At 40.0% G+C, this 21,142-nt stretch overlaps 1 protein-coding gene and 1 long non-coding RNA gene across 5 annotated transcripts; one reads left to right on the top strand and one right to left on the bottom strand.

The window, feature by feature from the left end:
- The first annotated feature begins 12,173 nt into the window (after window positions 1-12,173).
- Window positions 12,174-15,405, top strand: LOC123162163 (uncharacterized). Its single transcript, XR_006481076.1, has 2 exons — window positions 12,174-12,651; window positions 14,887-15,405. It is a non-coding gene; the product is annotated as an uncharacterized lncRNA (long non-coding RNA).
- Window positions 15,406-15,815: 410 nt separating this feature from the next.
- Window positions 15,816-20,306, bottom strand: LOC123162162 (uncharacterized). Of its 4 annotated transcripts, none has more exons than XM_044579957.1 (3): window positions 18,720-20,306; window positions 18,364-18,435; window positions 15,816-16,256 (listed from the first exon to the last, which is right to left on the bottom strand). In XM_044579957.1, the coding sequence occupies exons 1-3, from the start codon at window positions 18,903-18,905 to the stop codon at window positions 16,203-16,205; spliced, it is 312 nt and encodes a 103-aa protein (XP_044435892.1). In that variant the 5' UTR covers window positions 18,906-20,306; the 3' UTR covers window positions 15,816-16,202. The 4 variants fall into 4 exon arrangements, with proteins under 4 accessions (XP_044435892.1, XP_044435891.1, XP_044435890.1 ...); XM_044579956.1 differs by lacking the exon at window positions 15,816-16,256 and adding an exon at window positions 16,266-17,497; XM_044579955.1 differs by lacking the exon at window positions 15,816-16,256 and adding an exon at window positions 17,523-18,248.
- Between the last annotated feature and the right edge of the window lie 836 nt (window positions 20,307-21,142).

The following is a 21,142-nucleotide window of genomic DNA, read 5'->3' as shown; positions in this document are numbered from 1 at the left end:
AACACTCGGTTTAAACTTGACGAGCCTAGCATATGCAGATATGGCCTCGGAGCACTAGAGACTGAAAGGTCGACTGTGAATCATATAGTAGATATGATCAACATAGTGATGTTCACCATTGAAAATTACTCCATCTCACGTGATGATCGGACATGGTTTAGTTGATTTGGATCATGTGATCATTTAGATGACTAGAGGGATGTCTATCTAAGTGGGAGTTCTTAAGTAATATGATTAATTAAACTTTAATTTATCATGAACTTAGTCCTGATAGTATTTTGCAAATTATGTTGTAGATCAATAGCTCGCGTTGTTGCTTCCCTATGTTTTTATATGTGTTCCTAGAGAAAACTAAATTGAAAGATGATAGTAGCAATGATGTGGACTGGGTCTGTGATCTGAGGTTTATCCTCATTGCTGCATAGAAGAATTATGTCCTTGATGCACCGCTAGGTGACAGACCTATTGCAGGAGCAGATGCAGATGTTATGAACGTTTAGCTTGCTCAATATGATGACTACTTGTTTAGTGCACCATGCTTTATGGATTAGAACCGGGACTTCAAAAACGTTTTGAACACCACAAAACATATGAGATGTTCCAAGAGCTGAAATTGGTATTTCAGACTCATGCCCGTGTCAAGAGGTATGGGACCTCTGACAAGTACTTTGCCTAAAAGATGGAGGAGAATTGCTCAACTAGTGAGCATGTGCTCAGAATGTTTGGGTACTATAATCATTTGAATCAAGTGGGAGTTAATCTTGCAGATAAGATAGTGATTGACAGAGTTCTCTAGTCACCATCATCAAGTTACTAGAACTTCATGATGACCTATAGTATGCAAGGGATGACGAAAATGATTCTCGAGCTCTTCGTGATACTGAAATCGACGAAGGTAGAAATCAAGAAAGATCATCAAGTGTTGATGATTAAACAAGACCACTAGTTTCAAGAAAAGGGCAAAAGGAAAGAAAGGGAACTTCAAGAATGGCAAGCAAGTTGTCACTCCCGTGAAGAAGCCCAAAAGTGGACCTAAGCCTGAAACTGAGTGCTTCTACTGCAAAGGAAATTGTCACTGGAAGTGGAACTGCCCCAAATATTTTGCGGATAAGAAAGATGGCAAAGTGAACAAAGGTATATTTGATATACATGTTATTGATGTGTACCTTACTAGTCTTCATAGTAGCCCCTGGGTATTTGATACTTGTTCGGTTGCTAAGATTAGTAACTCGAAACATGAATTGCAGAATAAATAGAGACTAGTTGAGGATGAAGCGACGATGTGTGTTGGAAGTGGTTCCAAGATTGATATGATCATCATCACCATCGAGCACTCCCTAAAATTTCGGGATTAGTGTTGAACCTGTAAATAAATGTTATTTGGTTTTTGTGTTGAGCATGAATATGATTAAGATCATGTTAATTGTAATATGGTTATTCATTTAAGACAGAGAATAATTGTTATTCTGTTTACATGAATAAAACCTTCTATGGTCATACACCCAATGTTGATGGTTTATTGAATCTCGATCGTGGTAATGCACATATTCATAGTATTGATGACAAAAGATGCAAAGTTGATAATGATAGTGCAACTTATTTGTGGCACTGCCATTTGGAAATAATACATACCGATGTATGCGGTCCAATGAGTATTGATGCTCGTGGCGGGTACCGTTATTTTCTGACCTTCACAGATGATTTGAGCAGATATGAGTATATCTACTTAATGAAACACAAGTCTGAATAATTTGAAAAGTTCAAAGAATTTCAGAGTGAAGTGGAGAACCATCGTAACAAGAAAATAAAGTTTCTATGATCTGTGTGGAGGAGAATATGTGAGTTACGAGTTTGGTCTTCATTTGAAACAATGTGGAATAGTTTTGCAACTCACGCCACCTGGAACACCACAGCGTAATGGTTTGTCCGAACGTCGTAACCGCACTTTATTAGATATAGTGCAATCTATGATGTATCTTACCGCTTTACCACTATCATTTTGGGATTATGCATTAGAGATAGTTGCATTCACTTTAAATAGGGCACCATCAAAATCCGTTGAGACGACGCCTTATGAACTGTGGTTTGGCAAGAAACCAAAGTTGTCGTTTCTTAAAGTTTGGGGTTGCGATGCTTATGTGTAAAAGCTTCAACCTGGTAAGCTCGAACCCAAATCGGAGAAATGCGTCTTCATAGGATACCCAAAGGAAACTATTGGGTACACCTTCTATCACATATCCGAAGGAAAGTTCGTTGCTAAAATGCATCCTTTCTAGAGAAGGAGTTTCTCTTGAAAGAAGTGAGTGGGAGGAAAGTAGAGCTTGATGAGGTAATTGTACCTTCTCTCGAATTGGAAAGTAGTTCATCACATAAATCAGTTCCAGTGATTCCTACACCAATTAGTGAGGAAGCTAATGATGATGATCATGAAACTTCAGATCAAGTTACTGCCAAACTTCATAGGTCTTCCAGAGTAAGATCCGCACCAGAGTGGTACGGTAATCATGTTCTGTAAGTCATGTTACTAGACCATGATGAACCTACGAACTATGAGGAAGCGATGATGAGCCCAGATTATGCGAAATGGCTTGAGGCCATGAAATCTGAGATGGGATCCATGTATGAGAACAAAGTGTGGACTTTGGTGGACTTGCCCAATGATCGGCAAGCCATATTAAATAAATGGGTCTTCAAGAGGAAGACAGACGCTGATACTAGTGTTACTATCTACAAAGTTCGACTTGTTGCGAAAGGTTTTTGACAAGTTCAAGGTGTTGACTACAATGTGATTTTCTTAACTGTAGAGATGCTTAAATCCGTCCAAATCATGTTAGCAGTTGTCATATTTTATGAAATTTGGCAGATGGATGTCAAAACTGCATTCCAAAATGGATTTCTGGAAGACGAGTTGTATATGATGCAATCAGAAGGTTTTTTCAATTCTAGAAGATACTAACAAAGTGTGCAAGCTCCAGCGATCCATTTACGGACGGGTGCAAGCCTCTCGGAGTTGGAATAAAAGCTTTGATAGTGTGATCAAAGCATATAGTTTTATACAGACTTGCAATGAAGCCTGTATTTACAAGAAAGTAAGTGGGAGCACTACAGCCTTTCTGATAAGTATATGTGATTGACATATTGTTGATCAGAAATAATGTAGAATTTTTAGGAAAGCATAAAGGAGAGTTTGAAAGGAGATTTTCAAATAAAGACCTCGGTGAAGCTGCTTACATATTGGGCATCAAGATCTATAGAGATAGATCAAGACGCATGATAAAGTTTTTTCAATGAGTACATACCTTGACAAGTTTTTGAAAGAGTTCAAAATGGATCAGTCAAAGAAGGAGTTCTTATCTGTATTACAAGGTGTAAAGATGAATAAGACTTGAAGCCCGACCACGGCAGAAGATAGAAAGAGAATGAAAGTCATTCCCTATGCCTCAGTCATAGGTTCTATAAAGTATGATATGTTGTGTACCAGACCTATTGTGTACCTTGCCATGAGTTTGACAAGGGGGTACAATAGTGATCTAGGTGTAGATCACTGGACAGCGGTCAAAATTATCCTTAGTGAGTACTAAGGAAATATTTCTCGGTTATAGAGGTGATAAAGAGTTCGTCATAAAGAATTACGTCGATGCAAGCTTTTACACCGATCCAGATGACTCCAAGTCTCAATCTGGATACATATTGAAAGTGGAAGCAATTAGCTAGAGTAGCTTCGTGCAGAGCATTGTAGACATAGAATATTTGCAAAGTACATGCGGCTCTGAACGTGATAGACCCGTTGACTAAACTTCTCTTACGAGCAAAACATGATCACACCTTAATACTCTTTGGGTGTTAGTCACATAGCGATGTGAACTAGATTATTGACTCTAGTGAACCCTTTGGTTGTTGGTCACATGGCGATGTGAACTATGGGTGTTAATCACATATAGATGTGAACTATTGATGTTAAATCACATGGCGATGTGAACTAGATTATTGACTCTAGTGCAAGTGGGAGACTGAAGGAAATATGCCCTAGAGGCAATAATAAAGTTATTATTTATTTCCTTATATCATGATAAATGTTTATTATTCATGCTAGAATTGTATTAACCAGAAACTTAGTACATGTGTGAATACATAGACAAAACATATTGTCCCTAGTATGCCTCTACTTGACTAGCTCGTTTATCAAAGATGCTTATGTTTCCTAACCTAGAGATGTGTTGTCATTTGATGAACGGGATCACATCATTAGGAGAATGATGTGATGGACATGACCCATCCGTTAGCTTAGCATCATGGTCGTGTCAGTTTCATTGCTACTGCTTTCTTCATGACGTATACAAGTTCCTCAGACTATGAGATTATGCAACTCCCGAATACTGGAGGAATACTTTATGTGCTACCAAATGTCACAATGTAAATGGGTGATTATAAAGGTGCTCTACAGGTGTCTCCGAAGGTGTTTGTTGGGTTGGCATATATCGAGATTAGGATTTGTCACTTCATGTTTCGGAGAGGTATCTCTGGGCCCTCTCGGTAATACTCATCACTATAAGCCTTGCAAGCATTGTGACTAATGAGTTAGTTGCGGGATGAAGTATTACAGAACGAGTAAAGAGACTTGCCGGTAACGAGATTGAACTAGGTATGATGATATTGACGATCAAACCTCGGGCAAGTAACATACCGATGACAAAGGGAACAACATATGTTGTTATGCGGTCTGACCGATAAAGATCTTTGTAGAATATGTAGGAACCAATATAAGCATCCAAGTTCCGCTATTGGTTATTGATGGAAGTGAGTCTCGGTCATGTCTACACAGTTCTCGAATCCGTAGGGTCCGCACGCTTAACGTTCGAACGGTTGGTATTATGAGTTTATGTGATATGATGTACCGAAGGTAGTTCGGAGTCCCGGATGTGATCACGGACATGATGAGGAGTCTCGAAATGGTTGAGACATGAAGATTGATATATTGGAAGGTTATGTTTGGACACCGGAATAGTTTCGAATGAGTTCGGGCATTTACCAGAGTACGGGGAGGTTACCGGAACCCCCCAGGGGGTTAATGGGCCTTCATGGGCCTTAGTGGAAATAGAGGGCAGCAAGGGAGCTGTGGGGCGCGCCCCCCTAGGCCCAAACTGAATTGGTTTAGGTCTTGGGGGCCGGCCCCCTCTTTCCTTCTCCCCTCCTCCTCTTTCCTTCCCCTCCTAGTTGGACTAGGAAAGGGGGAACCTACTCCTAGTAGGAGTAGGATTCCCCCCTTGGGGCGCACCCTATGATGCGGCCGGCCCCCTCCCCTTGATCCTTTATATACGGGGGCAGGGGGCACCATAGAACACACAAGTTGATCAACTTGATCTTTTAGCCATGTGCGGTGCCCCCCTCCATAGATTTCCACCTCGGTTATATCGTTGTAGTGCTTAGGCGAAGCCCTACGCCGGTAACTTCATCATCACCGTCACCACGCCGTCGAGCTGACGAAACTCTCCCTCGACCTCATCTGGATCTAGAGTTCATGGGACGTCACCGAGTTGAACGTGTGCAGATCACGGAGGTGCCGAATCTTCGGTGCTTGGATCGGTCGGATCGTGAAGACGTACGACTACATCAACCGTGCTGTCATAATGCTTCCGCTTTCGGTCTACGAGGGTACGTGGACACACTCTCCCCTCTCATTGCTATGCATCTCCTAGATAGATATTGCGTGATCGTAGGAAATTTTTTGAAATTACCGCGTTCCCCATCATGTGTGTCCTTTGGTTTAAATACCAAGCCACTCCAACCAAACGTACAACTTCCATAGCAGTTGAAACTGGTCTACCAAATCACTGTCTTCACCGAGCTACTGGTTCTATTTCCTCAACCCTTTCATTTCCTCGCATACTTGCTATTGAACTTGATCGTTACTGTTTGAAGACTTTGACTGAAGACTTTCTCAATTTCCTCAACTCTATTTCTTCGATCACCTTGTCTTCTGCCTGCTTATCCTATTTACACGCTAACTGTGCTCTGTGTATGCTTCATTTCATCATGATGACTATGCTACTGCTTTGTTATGCATCCACCCGAGTACTTTATCCGCTGCTTGTATTTCGTCACTTAGCAAATTCCTCAAGTTGTATTTCCTCAGTGAAAAATTTGTAAAAATCACCTATCCACCCCCTCTAGTCGATATAACGCACTTTCATAGATGACTTCTTGTCTCTCTCTTTGATCCTCAATACAATGTTCTCCTTGATGTTCTTGGAGATCTATTCGATGTAATCTTCTTTTGCGGTGCGATTGTTGAGATCCCATGAATTCTGGATTTATGATTACATTATTTAAGAATATTATTTGAGTCTTCTATAAACCCTTTTATGCATGATTAAGATAGCTTTGTATTTCTCTTTGATCTATTGATTTGGTTTGGCCAACTAGATTGATTTTTCTTGCAATGGGAGAGGTGCTTTTTGACGTGTTCAATCTTGTGGCGTCCTCACCCAGTGATAGAAGGGGTAGCGAGGCACGTATTTGTATTGTTGCCATTAAAGATAAAAAGATGGGGTTTAGACCATATTGATTGGATCTATCCCTCTACATCATATCATCTTGCTTAAGGCGTTACTCTATTCTTGTCAACTTAATACACTAGATGCATGCTGGATAGCGGTCGATGTGTGGAGTAATAGTAGTAGATGCAGGCAGGAGTCGGTCTACTTGTCACGGATGTGATGCCTATATTCGTGATCATTGCCTTAGATATCGTCATAACTTTGCGCTTTTCTATCAATTGCTCAACAGTAATTTGTTTACCCACCATATGCGTTCTTTCAAGAGAGAAGCCTCTAGTGAAAACTATGGCCCCGAGGTCTATTTCTCATCATATTATTTTCAGATCTATAAAACCAAAAAAACAAAAATACCATGCTGCCATTTATTTACATTTACTTTATTTTGCACTTTTATTTGTCTTTTATACCTATCTCTGTCAAATCTCATCCTTGCAATTAACCATGAAGGGATTAACAACCCCTTTTTCGCGTAGGGTGCAAGTATTTGTTTGTTTGTGTAGGTGCAACTATTGGAGACTTGTGTGTTACTCCTACTGGATTGATAACTTGGTTCTTAACTGAGGGAAATACTTATCTCTAGTTTGTTGCATCACCCTTCCCTCTTCAAGGGAAAAACCAAGGCAAGCTCAAGAAGTGGCAAGGAGCTTGCGTTGGAGAGATCGGCTTTGGACCGGGACATGATGGGAGAGAGAGGTAGGTAGGATGCGGCAACGATGGTGGCCTAAGGTAGGGCAAAAGCAGCGGTGGCTTAGGGGGGGAGGGAGAAGTGACAGCGGTGGCGGTTGTAGGGAAGAGCGACGGTGGCCTAGGGTTTGGAGGGAAGGGAGGCGGCGGCTGTAGGGAAGAGTGGCATCGCATAAGGTAGCCATTGTAAGACATATTTGCAATCAATCAATCTTCAAGATGGGTTCTTCAATGTTTTCTTCTTGCGGTCTGATCTCCATGTGTGAGTAGTTCGGTAAGGTACGGGTTGAGTCATAGGCCTTGCAACCCTTTGTATTTGTTGTGGGATCAATGGAAGGGCTTTGAATTAACATCCCGTATGTGTGAAAAAAAATTGTTCCATAGATGTCTCTTGTCTTGTCCGCGATCTTCATCCTTGTAGGTACCCACGATCATGGAGATCGAGCAATGGTGAGGCTAACAGCAGGGAGAATGTGAAGTGTTATTCTGAACACCAGTAATAGAAGGGTTCAGTTCGGTAACACGGATCCAATCCTTGGGGATTCATGAGGTGTAGTCATTAAACGCCCAAAGCTCTTATCTGGTTATTATAATCTTAATTATCGAGGCAACCCTGCATGACATATAGGGCCTTCGGTAGGAGAACTGATTCTTGATGCAGGACTTGTGCTGATCAAGATGTTATTTGGACACACCCCCCACTTTGGTTCATAACAAGCACATCTCGATGGGTGACTTCCGGCGCACAAATTAATTTTTTTGTCCTAACACAAATACATGGTTGTAAGCATTAAGACCTCATGCATGTATGTCTTTTTATTAGAAGTGTTTGAACCACAATTTTCTTGATTGATCTGGTGAAAAGCTGGAATTAATCCTTCAACGAAAGCTTGCTAGGGACCATCGCTTCAAGGGAACCTTCCTCTCATGGGTCCGATAACTAGGCTCACCTTTGGGGAAATAGGTGTGGGATACTTTTTGTTCCTTTACCGGATCACTAAAAGGAGGTATCATTCTACAAGACTAATAGGATGAGGGACGAGAGAGATTAGCTAATCAAGGAGAGGGATAAGTTGGGAATGCCCTCAAGATGCAGATAGATCATTTCACAAAAGATGGAGAGAACAATAGACACAAGATTCGTCAGTTGAAGTTAATCCTTGGTCAAGAGTAGACTATTTAGTTTGTGAAGTTGAATTATGTAGTTCTTTAACTAGCTAGTAACTTTTGTGAAGTTGAAACTTTTAAGTTATGAGTATCTATTGGATTATGTAGTTCTTTAACTAGTTAGTAACTTTTGTGATGTCGAATTATATTTAGTTTTTGTAGAATATAACTTTTTATTAGCGAAAAATTAACTTGCTGGCATTAGCCAACAAGGCACGACGGTGGTAAGGTACACTTAATACTGGCGTTGGCCACTTGGCATGCCATCAGCATGCGAAATATGGGTGACGCAGGCTCCAACGCCTCCACTATTTTTTAACAATGGTGTCATATTGGAGGCTTCGGGTGTCACAAGGCCGTTTTTGGCACGCCATAGCTAGACTTCCCTGCACCTGTGGTGCGTGGGTAATGGGTACCCCCCCCCCGACGCCCCGCAATGGAAGCCACCGGCGGGGCCACCAGCCCACGTATGGCAGCCACCCCCCTACATCGACCTCATCGAGGACGACAAGGAGGAGGATGGCGGCCACTGAAGGCGGTAGCACGACGACGACGGATGACCCGATCTATGGCTTCTTTAGTTTTATGTTTTCTCAATTTGATGTTTATTTTCAATGTTCGGTCGTGAGTCTTTGCGGACGTTTAAGTTATTGCGTATTATATATCATTTTAAATTATTTTAAAATGTCTTTTTGGTTTAAATTCGAAGTCTGAATGTAGACAAATTTTTGAGATGCGGCAGCCGGTTGGGAACACCGATGGCCGGACGGCCGCATCTGGACACTCATGTCTGTTTTGCTGATGCAAATAGAAGAATCCGGACAAAACGGGCATCCATTTGCGGTCATGCGTTGAAGTTGGCCTAAGGCCGCCTCGCCGCCACCTCAGATGCGCAGGTTCGCCACGGAAGCCCGTGACCATGCCACCACGAACCATGCCAAAACCGACGCCCTCGCAGACCCAAGCCATCCCATGCCATCGGAATATCTTTTTTGCCATAAAACCTCCAATCTGTTCATCAACAGTAAGTTAGTACAAAAACACCAAGTAAAAATTACATCCAGATCCGTAGACCACCTAGCGACGACTATAAGCACTGGAGCAAGCCAAATGACGTCGCTGTCATCACCCCTCCCTCGTCGGAGTTAGGCAAACGTTGTTGCGACAGACAGTCGGGAAGTCGTCGTGCTAAGCCCCCATAGGACCAGAACAGCAACCGTCGCTGATGAAGAGAAGCGTAGAACGGAAGGATACAACCTGTAGACACACATATATTGACGAACGAAGACCGGATCCAAACGGATCCACCAAAGACAAACGCCAACCGGATCTCACGAGATCTGCCGGAAACACACCTTGACACGCCCTCTGACGATGAGAAGCGTCGCCAGGACGGGGGCCAGGCAGGGAGGACCTTATTCCCATCTTCAAGAAACCGCCACCGCCTTGTCTTCTTGAACACGGGAGCAGAGAAAGTCGTTTTCAACCCAGAATGGGTCGTGCCATCGGAATATCCCACGAGAGGAATGAGCCACCCCACCACCGCCGACGCCGCGGGCTTCGCCCAGCGGCGTGTGCCGGCAACGGCGAGGAAGGGAGGAGGAAGGGTGGCGGCAGCTCACTATGGCGACAAGGGGGCGGTTTTTTTTATCGGTTCCACATAGTCGTCACATGACATTTTGTTGAACAAGATATTTACTGGAAATATCCTTCCAGGCATGTGAAGCATCATCACATATACGGATGTACATCTTGTTGACGTATAATGTGCTGCCTAGTCTCTTCCATCAGATCGGTCTTTTGGTTGCATTGGTTAGAGCATGCACTTCTACATGATATCAGAGCTAAGAGGTCCTGAGTTCAAGACCCTATTGGCGCAATTAAATTGCAGCCCACTTTCGGTCCACGTTTAGGCCTGAGGGAGCCACACATGGGGAGTGATGTCTTCTTCAATCGTATTCGTTCCCATGTACGGTAAGCATTCTGATCCATCTCTTGCATCATCTCCTCGGTGATCTTACAATTTCTATCAACTGTTAAGGACCTTGTACTAGCTTCAGTGTCCTTGCATGAATATGAAGGCCCTTTTGAGGAGCTAGAAGGGTGTACAGAGGCAGGAAAAAACACACACATTATACCAATGGGATGCTGTTGTAGAACGTGGTGTAGTGTCGCCTAGCCAAGGAGACAGTAATGGTGCAATCCAATGAATGGAGCCGGGGAGCTTTCCTGTTTGTCTAAAAAAAACAGTAATGGTGCAAGAATGAGTTTGATCTTGCACGGGCATCAGGCAACAGCTATATATGTGGTAAACATGTAGAGGCCATTCGGATCAAGTTGCTGCCTGTCGCCAATATCTTTTTCGTTTTCAAACAAAGCAAGCAACAATTTCAAGGTTGTCAACATTTGGGAGCTGCAGCATAGCTACCGTCATTATCTCCATTTGTTGAAGAGTCAATTACACCGCTAGTGCTAGAACTTGACATGAATGATCACTTTGGTGTTATAAGTTGTGGTGTATATTAAAGTGGTGCAAAAACTTGACTTCACAGTGCAAATACAGTGCGAAACTCATTTATATACGTCCACGCGCTGACGGGCATGCCAGCGTGGCATGAGGCTGCTGTCAGTGACCGGAAGGATAGGACGTTTGACCTGCTCTTTTGGTAAAAAAAAGTCTCAACTTTATTTTTCGCACATGGGAGGTCCACATGTCAGAAACAACACAAATCGCATTGAGAAAAAATAATGACCACAGGGCTTCATTACGAGCACAATAGGTGCTTTCTATATCTTTTGCTAGCAGCGCAAATTAAAAAAAATTAACTCATCAAATGAAAAAGGTACCCAGGGGGCTCCAACCAGGGACCCGTAGATCTCACGAATTCGAGATTAACTACCAGAGCCGCCAAAATTTATATAAACAATATATTTTTTGACTTGTAAGTGTTGCACATGCCTTTTCGTAAATCATAAGTATTTTGTTTCATAAAGTTCATAAACATTTTTGAAAATGTGAAAATGTTTATATATATGCTGCATGAATATTTTATTAAAAACACAAATATATGAAAGTATACAAATACTTATGTACATATATATAGAGAAATGTTCATATAATTTTAAAAATATTAATTTAGTTTCAAAACGTCAATATTTTATTAAAAATGCCACGGGTAACCTCGGGTACGATCTTTATATTTATTAGTATTCTTGTTCCTGGGACAACTAATTATTATTGTTTTCAATATATTTAACCTTTACATAAATACATTAATATTTTTAAAATTTTACGAACATTAATTAAATATATTTTACCTTAAATAAATATATTTAAATAAATGTTTGTATAATTTGAATTAACGTTTTTAATAAACTATTAATGCAATTTATAAAAAAAATCATGTTTTGGAAAAAAATTATGTACTTTTAGGAAACAAAATATTTATGCTTCATGAAAAATCATGTGCACATTTATAAATAAAGTATTATATTTTCTGAAGAATAGAAATGCGGCCTCAATATAGAAAAACCATTAGCCTATGTACATTTTGTTTTGAGCAAAATTAGCCTATGTATAAGAAACAATCTTTGTCGGGTGTTGGTTTGCACTATCGGGATAGGAGGTCGCTGGTTTGACTGCTGGACCTTTTTCATTCAAGTTTAGAGTTCTAATTTATGCTGTTAGGCCAAACTGGTACACAAAATATTCATTTTTACTATTTTTCAGTCGTCTGAAAACAAATTCGTCTCAGGTCGTTTTTTAGTCCGTCCGATTCGCACCAATCTTAGCGATTTTCGTTTGTCCTCAGTTGGATGTGGGTACGTGGCGGACCTTTTTCTGTGTTGTTGGGCTTTCGGGTTTGCGGGTCTATGGGTTACGTTATTCGATCCGCGAAGCGCCAGGTGTTTTTGAATTTTCTATTCAGTCTGTGGGGCGGCGGCCTTTGTTGTATCTGAGGAGGGGATTGGTGGGGTTGGGCCGAGGCGGGGCAGAGACGGCGGAGGGAAGGCGAGGGCGGAGGCGGGGGCGTCCTCGCCGGTGTTTAGCAACGGAGATGGCGCGCGCCGAGTCCTCCGCGTGGAGAGCTTGTAAGCAGGAGGCGTGCTCCACAGGGCCGGCTGCACGCAGGTCAGATGTCGGTTTGGAGAGGAGCTCGGCGGAGCTGCGCCGCCATGTTCGCCACCAGCAAGCTTCAGTCGGTGGGTGCGACGGTAGTCGTCGGCGCCGTCGGGGCGCAAGGTATCACGCTCCTCCCCGCTGCTCTTTTTTCTGTTCTATATGTCTATGCCCTCTGAATTTTCAGCTCGTCGTGATTGTCACCGCTCACAGACCTCCATAGCAGGAGGTGGTTTAGTTGTTTTGTAGTTTCGGCCAGGAAGGTGTGTGGTAGAAAGAAACGCCCATGAATGTCTTCAATCCTGGAGGAGTTTTTGAGTGGTTCATCAGAGAACGCCCTTGAATTTGCTGCAGGCACCTGTATATGTGTGTCCCCCAATTTTCTTTCACTAAGTAGGCCTTAACTTTGTCTTGAATGTAGTACTCTTTTGTTCTGGATTTACACCTCATTTTCGGTCTGATTGAATTTTCCACATATAGTGTGTTACCCTATAAGATTTTTTAGAAGCCCAAGGAATGTCTGTAGATGGTCAGAGGATAGGTAACTGAATGTATGCGTTTTTTTCTTCTGCAGGAGTACTAATGTGGAGAAATTGTAGGGTGCCACTTTTGTTGTCAGCTTGATTTTTGATGGCTTTTAGTTAGTAATGGATGTGATTTGTTTTCAGAGAGTTGAGTGATTACGTAGAGAATGGCTTGGGGATCATCTGAATGTAGTGTTATGCACCAACTAACCAGGCAGTAGATTGTTCTGAAACTAGTGTACACTGATGGAATTTCTTCCAGTTACCCTCTTTTAGTCTGCATAAGTGGGAAGTGGAAAGTTTAGTTATCTGTGCTCATACATGTGCTTTTGGATCGATGTTTTCTTCCTTATACACTTGTCTTTTTTTAATGTTTTTTTCTTGTAATTCAGTATGTAAGTCTGTTTGGTTATCTGAACCTGAACGAACAACTCGCTCGTCTTTTTGTCATGTGCATCGATGAGTTTGCAGGAACAGCAGACTTGTCCTTGAAATGCAAAATATTTTCTCCCCCAGATGATTGTTAGCTTAAAATATCCCTTGGCAGCGTCAAATTTCATATTCAGTCGTCTGTATTTTTTCTTTTTTTGCCACCTCTGAAACTGAATGAATAGATGTTAAGACACTCCTTCAGTTATGAGTTACTCCATAACAGCACCAGTATGTTTGATGTCCAGTGTCCGGATCCTTTTTTGAAAAGGCTTTCTGAATGACCACATGTTCTTTTATCTTGTCCGATAACTAGAGAGTTATCTTAGCTCACATTATGTCTTCATTCTTGGGTGTATTCACGTGCATTCTTTCAAATGTCGTATGTTTGGGTCAATCTTTCAGCTAGTTCTTTAGTTTATCTTCAGTCTTATTCAGTGTTATTTTGTCTTTCAGTTATGTGTTTCACCTTGTCTTACATTCTCTCACTCTTAAGTCTATGCTTCTTCTTTCTTAGTTTTCAGTCATTAGTTATCTTTATTCCTTAGTCCTCTTGGTATTCTTCTCAGTCTTCTTGGTATTCTTTCTATCAGTCCTCTATTTTCCATCAGTTTTCTGCTTCGGATTCAGTAATCAAGTTCTTCAAGTCATATTCAGTGTGTGTTCGTCAGTATTATTTTTTCTTTCTATCATTCATCTGTTTCAGATTCATTGTGCATTCTTGAGTACGATTTCAGTGTAGTGTTGCTTGTTGTTATTTAAGTATATATAGTTCTTGATCCATAGTTATTTTAGTTTTAGATTTCTGTATTTTAGGTTCAGTGTCATTTTAGGTTTAGTGTTATAGTCCTGAGATTTTAGTCATATATCATTTTTCAGACAGTTATTTTTCAGTTATCACTGTACTTCTTCATTGTTGGTCAGTTTTGGGTCTTTTCTTTATTTTCAGTCTTTTAGCTTCCATTTGTTCATTTTTCAGTCACTCTGAAATGGAGCTTCCAAAATCTTTGGTTCTCATTTCATTGATGTTTCATTTAGTTGAATACTGAGTGTTCTCTTCAGTTTCAGTATTTCAGTTTTAGTAATTGCTCAAATCATCGTCACATCTTCTGCTAGTCTAAATTATGTATCATGTTCATTAGTAGTATCAGCCAATGTTCAGAGAGTTGACTCAGTCAATGTTCAGAGAGCATGCATCATTGTTCAGTTGTTCATTCAATCATATGATATTATTATGAGTATCTTCAGTTCACTCTAGTGTTTCTTCAGTCTTTAAATATAGTTCTCTTCAGTGATTAAATATATATTCAGTGATCAATCGATTATCAGTTTTTTTATGCAGGAAGGTGATCACGTTTTTTAAATGTATATTCAGTGATTAATCGATTATCAGTTTTTTATGCAGGAAGGTGATCATGTTTTTATTGAGTTCTTCTCTGCCAAGTGGAACAACAGGGACACAAGCCTTATCTAACTCTAGTACATTTTCCTTATGTATAAATGATTCACATGTAAGGTGATCATCACATAAATGCAGCATGTATATATAAATGAAAATTTCAGGGAAGGGAGGGCAGCGTGGGTTCCTTTTGTTAGTCAGCCTTAGCGCTTTTGCATTAACGGGTCTGCTAGGCGGCCCGTTTCAGGGGCAGGTTCCTTTTACGTAAACTAGAAGGAGCCCAAGAGGCTTCGGCAGATTTTCGACCTGAAGCAGGAAAGAAAACAGACGTTTTTGTGCACTAATGAGTTTCTAGACAGAGTATATACTTAGACACGTGACAATCATTGAGTGGAATAAAAAACGACCTGACACCAATTTAAAATCAGTCGCCTGTTTATAAGTCACTCCCAAAATATTTATTCTTGTAGAGCACTAAATGTCATCAGGCCTGGTGGTTAATCGCCAATTGGGTCGCACCTTCTTCATTTGTATTTAAAAATAATAATTTACGTTGTTAATCTATAGAATGTATAGCTTACAGATCCTAGTATTATTTTGTACCAAAAAATAAAAAAAAACTGATTTCTTTTTGGCAAAAAGAGTAGGCCACACAACATGTCCCCATCGTAAGGTCACTGACAGCGGGCCCATGCCTGCTGGCACGCCAAGTCAGCGCCAAGGATGTATAAAAACGAGTTTTGCACCGTATTTGCACCACAAAGCCAAGTTTTTACACCACTTCAATGTACACCACAACTTGTAGCACTAAAGTGGTCATTCACGCCAAGTTCTAGCACCAGTGATGCAATTGACTCTTTGTTGAACTTGTGCATAACATGACCAAAACACACAAATAACTTACCTAGCCAGCATTTTTTAGATAACATCCGGCTTCATCCTCTGATTTGACACACCGACTTATAACTCATGCTCAGCCAAATAGACCAACACTCGCTGCTGCACCCTTCAATAAAAAAAGTTTTATCCCTCGTAGGATACCAGTTATACTTGGCACAGATACCATTAATATCTCTCTTCTTCAGGTTCGCAGCTAGCAGCAAGAGAGGAGACTGAGGCAATGTCAATTTCTTTTAGCCAGGTACCCAAATGTTTTTTATATAGAAGTTGTAGACATGAAATGCATGAAACTTGTTTTATTCGCTTTGACTTGAATGAGAAACAGAGATGTGTTTTTAGGACACAATCATAAAAATTGCACATAACAGAAGGCCTACGATAGCTCATGTTGAATATCATAACACCCGATACTGAAGCCATGATCACAACCAACAGTTTTGTTGCCCCCCTCTTGTGGCCTCTCCTATCAAAAGATCCTGTCAAAACACCAAACAACTCCGCAAGAATCAGTTTGATGACCCGGTTCAACCAAGATAATTGAAAAGAAGACATGTGAAAACTATGAGTGGCCATGGACAATAACAGGGAAGACACAAAAGCATGGACACTTAAGTAAAATTGTCGAAACAGAATAATACAAAACAGTGTGCACAGATCATACGCTAAGGGTAATGAGTTGTGCATAGACTTTTAATGATAATGTGTATTTATCCATATTTAAAAGAAAAGGGACTCATTTAAGCATATATTCGAAATTCTATAATTTGGAACATGACTTAATCATTCCTTTGTTGAACTCACACCAAGTTTACAGTCATGTCGGCATGTTCAATGTACAAAACCATCCATTCTGTCACGTCCTAGCTGGGAGATGGTTTGCAGCATTGAGAAATTTGATAAATGAAAGTTCAAAATAAATCCATTCAACTTAAATGGCCTAAGCAACAAAGATATTTTATTAGTTATTCTATATGTTTCCCTAAGACTGTCATCACACTCTGTAAATATCAAAAATACTCTTATATTACGGAACGGAGGGAGTAACTCCCAAGTGTTCAAGCTCAAGTTATGTAATCAGGACATGAGAAAATAAAGCAGAATATGATCTACATGTTTCATCGTGTTAAATGTAACAGAATTACAGGATTTGTTTCCAATGCTTATACAATCCTACTTCATACATTGGCAATACCTGTTTCGCTAGTAATTAGAAGAAACAAGCAGCAGGTAATAATCTGTATCCAGTATATGGTTATAATCTGATTGCCAGTGTTTCAATTGTTTGGAACACGACTCCAATTTTATCGACTGAAACTCATTTTGCCCGTAATGTTTATAGCTACATAATCATGACCTTGAATTCATGCCATGCTGCTGAGATCAAATAAAAAATAGTCATTGATACTATAATTTGTCTCACTGAACGAGCTAATGAATTAGGCGGCAAATTTATTCATTTTTTACTACTTGAATCCAAGTATATGCAAAACACATTTTGAACTACAAAATTAGATCCAAGAGTTAATTTCTTCGCAATAACGAGCATGCATGTGTTTACACAAAAATCACTACCGACTAAAGGGAGTTCCTTTGTCCGGCCTCAGTTTCTTCTCCCTGGCACTCAAAGCTTGCTGATAATCTTCTTGCATTCTTGTTCACCTTCACTAGGGACTTGCAGTTCAGCATAACTAGCAGATGTCTTTTCATCATCCATCAACTGATTAGAGGTACGCAAATTTGTAGGAGAAAATGATTAAAGGCAGACAGAAATAAAATTTATCTAGTGAATTCAGATGGCAAAAAATCTGGTATTATAGCATCTAGATTGAAATAAAGAGTGTTATCATCTCAAGCCGTCCTCCTTGTCCTGGGCTTGCAGTTCCACACCACTACCAGGTTTCTTTTCATCAGTCATCCACAGGTTAGTGGTTTACAAATTAGTACTCCCTCCGTTCCAAAATGTAAGACAACTTTTTACACTATTTCTTTTTTGAAACTGGGCAAAAGATTTGCCATTTTCATTGATTAAGAAGAAAGTTTAGAGGTTTTGACCAAAAAGCCGAATTACAACACATTACTCTCGCGGCACTACATTACTCAAATACTTTGCCCCTGCAAGACACCGTAGCTTGGATACATCTTTGATTCTAGCAACAAGAACCCCTACCGGCACCGCGGTGTTACGGAACACACATGCGTTTCTCTCGTTCCAAATTTCCCACGAGATAAGCATAATGAGGGACATCATCGGCCGTCAAGATTGCGACATATTGGAATCAACAAGGTTCCACCAGGCCTTTACCGAATGGATAGCCATCCAAGCAGAAGAGTGCACATCGGCCATCAAGCCAAGCCAAGACTTGATCATTCCCCAAACTCGAACCGTGTAGCGGCATTGGAACAGTAGGTGGGGCACAGATTCTTGAACTTTTTTGCATAGGGGGCAAGGGAAGGAGCAGTAGAAGTGACTAAACCGCAGACAAAAGTAAAATCAATCTAGTTACTTTTTTTTTGCGGGTGCAATCTAGTTACTTTAGCCAGGAAAAAAACATACAGTAGCATTAGATTGGACTAAAATCTTACCTCCTCATCGTCCTCATCCTCCAGGTCGTCCACAGGTACCAGAGCTTCAGGCTTCTTGAATGAAGCAAAATTCTGGGCAGAAAAAAGGGTGGCATCTCAAAACATTGATGGTTGATATTGTTCAGGGAGAGTAAGAGCACAAACTGAAAAAAAAAAGAGAATCGAACTAGGATCCTAGTGCAGTTCAAATGACCGAAAACAATAATAAACGTTTCAGTCATCATAATATCTATTCCCCTCACCATCCCCATCTTCTCGATTGTGAGAGCCCGAAATTGAACAATAATAACGATAGATATTTCCGATCATGGGATCTATGAATTGTTTTCAGCCGATCCAAAATAAGGACAGCTCACCTTCGACAAGTAATCCATTCGTTCCGCGACCGAACGGCCATCATTAGCCATCAAAATCTTGCAGATAGCACTGATGTCATAGTCCAACGTAGCCCTGATAGCAGAAGGCGAGATCGGAATGAGCATTTTGGCATAGTCGAAGGCCATGACGTCCTTGTTGCTTTTGCTTGGAGTGGCGGCTGCCATCGGCGGAGGTGGAGGAGGAGGAGGAGGCGAAGGCGGAGGCGGAGAAGATGGGAAAAAATAATTCTGAGACCGGGTCCATTCCAACTCCAATCTTAAAGCACGCAACTCCGCTCTGTTTCCGATCCCAGCTGCCCAATCCGGCTCCTTCGCTTTACGTTTCCATTGCTCCAGGATCAGATACGTACAAAGAAAAGAAAAATATCAGATACGTAACTCCTGGTGCCCTCGTCCAACAACGACCTCTGGTCCATACCGGCCGCCGGAAGGGTCTCGACTTCTCGTCCATGGCGACCGCTTTGAATGATGTGAAGAACACATCACTCCAACTTGCGGCGGGTGTTCACGAAGATACACTCTGGTGATCTGCGGCCGGACAGGTTCTCCGCTAGGTTCGATTGTTTTTTAAACATCATTTATTCTCATCATTGGTACTCCTTCGGTTTCCTTTTAGTGTCCATATAAAATTTGTGTGAAGTCAAACTTTGGAAATTTTGATCAACTTTATAGGGAAAAAAAATCAACATTTACATTACAAAATGCATATGTTTATATTAGATAAAATTTAATTTCATTAGATGCATCATGAAATTAATTTTCATACTATATAACTTGAGAATTATAGACGATGTTAATATTTTTCCCAATATGTAAATTTGGTCAAACTTTGTATACAAGACCAAGTACATGTCCAGAATGATAGTAAAGTATATTTTGAGAATCCTTTTGTTAGCGGACCGTTAAAACAGGATGGCAACCTTGGAATATACGAACATGATATGACAAAGATTGTCAAAAACTATGGGAAGTAACATCCATATACGTAATTTTTATGTTTTGTGTTTCATACATTTTTATTCATAGTTTTACTGATTATCTTGATTATATATTGAACTTCCAATTCGACTCATTGTGTTACGAGTTTGACTGAGATGATCTCACTATTACGGATAGTTAATAAATCATTTGTTATCCTGTATTATGTGAAATTTCGCTTGTGTGTATCAAATCTGATCATTAATTATTTTTCAGCTATGAGGACTATAATATCATTTGGACATGCTTCAAAGTCAAAACTTGATTAGCCATAATTGGAAAGACTTAGATGTTACTAAATAGAATACTACAGAACAATTACGAAAGCCAATTCAAAAAGATAGGTTATAAAGCTTCACATGTGTTCTCTATACCAATATAAGTAATAGCTGATGTGTAGTAAATTTGTTTTAATTATACAATTCATCCCGTGGTCTACTAATACTTAAGTTCATGGAATATTGGACTGGATATGCACTATCTGATCCGATTATACATGTATATATCGCTTTTGTTTGACAAACATATATGATATATTCAATAATATACTAATAATTGTTGGTATTACACAGGAAATTATCTCTTCTTTTTGGTATAAAGTTAGCGAGTATACTATTATGTTGGAAAACAAACACCACAGCCACGATTACAATGATTGGACAAATTGACAATGACATTGATGGATATCCTAATGGTGTTGAAATGTTGGAAAGTCCATATCATACAAAAACATCAAAAGCAATAAGCACATTATTTGTCGGAAATAAATACCGATCACTAATATCTGTTCTTTCTAACATGAGTTTAGATGAGTTAGTAGGTGGACTTTGCAGCTATATCAAATCAATCAATTATATAGATATTTTAGAGTGATTCATTTCTAATTAGTAGTGCAATAGACCACAAACATAAACATTATCTTATTTTTTAATGAGTATGGGACAAGTCCAAAAACCTTGGGGACTACAAAATCAAGGCTTTGCCTTGTCCCAAACTCATAAGAAAATCAGATAATATGTGTTGTCAATTACACCACTAATTTGAAATAACTTAATCTAAAATCTCTATAGAATCGATTGATTTGATGTACCTACAAAGTTCACCTAGTAACTCATGTAAGCTCGTATTTGAAAGAACAAATATTAGTGATTGGTATTTATTTTGATAGATAATGAGATTATTTCTTCTGATTTTTCTTTTATCGGATGGACTTTCCAACATTTCATTATGATCTCCATCAATGTCATCATCACTTTGTTCAATCATTGTACTCACTACTACGGTGTTTGTTTGTTAACATAATAGTATGATGGCTAACTAATACCTAAAAGAATTAATAATTTACTATGCAACACCAACAATTATTAATATATTAAAAATGAACATATCGTCAACTATATATGTTTCTCAAACAAAAGAGATAT

This window comes from Triticum aestivum, chromosome 7B (genome assembly GCF_018294505.1).
Source record: "Triticum aestivum cultivar Chinese Spring chromosome 7B, IWGSC CS RefSeq v2.1, whole genome shotgun sequence".
In the NCBI taxonomy this organism is placed as follows: domain Eukaryota; kingdom Viridiplantae; phylum Streptophyta; class Magnoliopsida; order Poales; family Poaceae; genus Triticum; species Triticum aestivum.
This window is presented reverse-complemented; position numbering and strand designations above follow the sequence as displayed.

What these genes read in the sequence shown, in the direction of transcription:
- LOC123162162 (XM_044579954.1), bottom strand. Translation starts at nt 18,905, where the DNA reads ATGGCAGCCGCCACTCCAAGCAAAAGCAACAAGGACGTCATGGCCTTC. An exon ending in GAATGGATTACTTGTCGAAG is followed by an intron (nt 18,436 to 18,719) that starts GTGAGCTGTCCT and finishes TTTTCTGCCCAG; the next exon opens with AATTTTGCTTCATTCAAGAA. An exon ending in AGGATGAGGACGATGAGGAG is followed by an intron (nt 18,254 to 18,363) that starts GTAAGATTTTAG and finishes TTTTGTCTGCGG; the next exon opens with TTTAGTCACTTCTACTGCTC.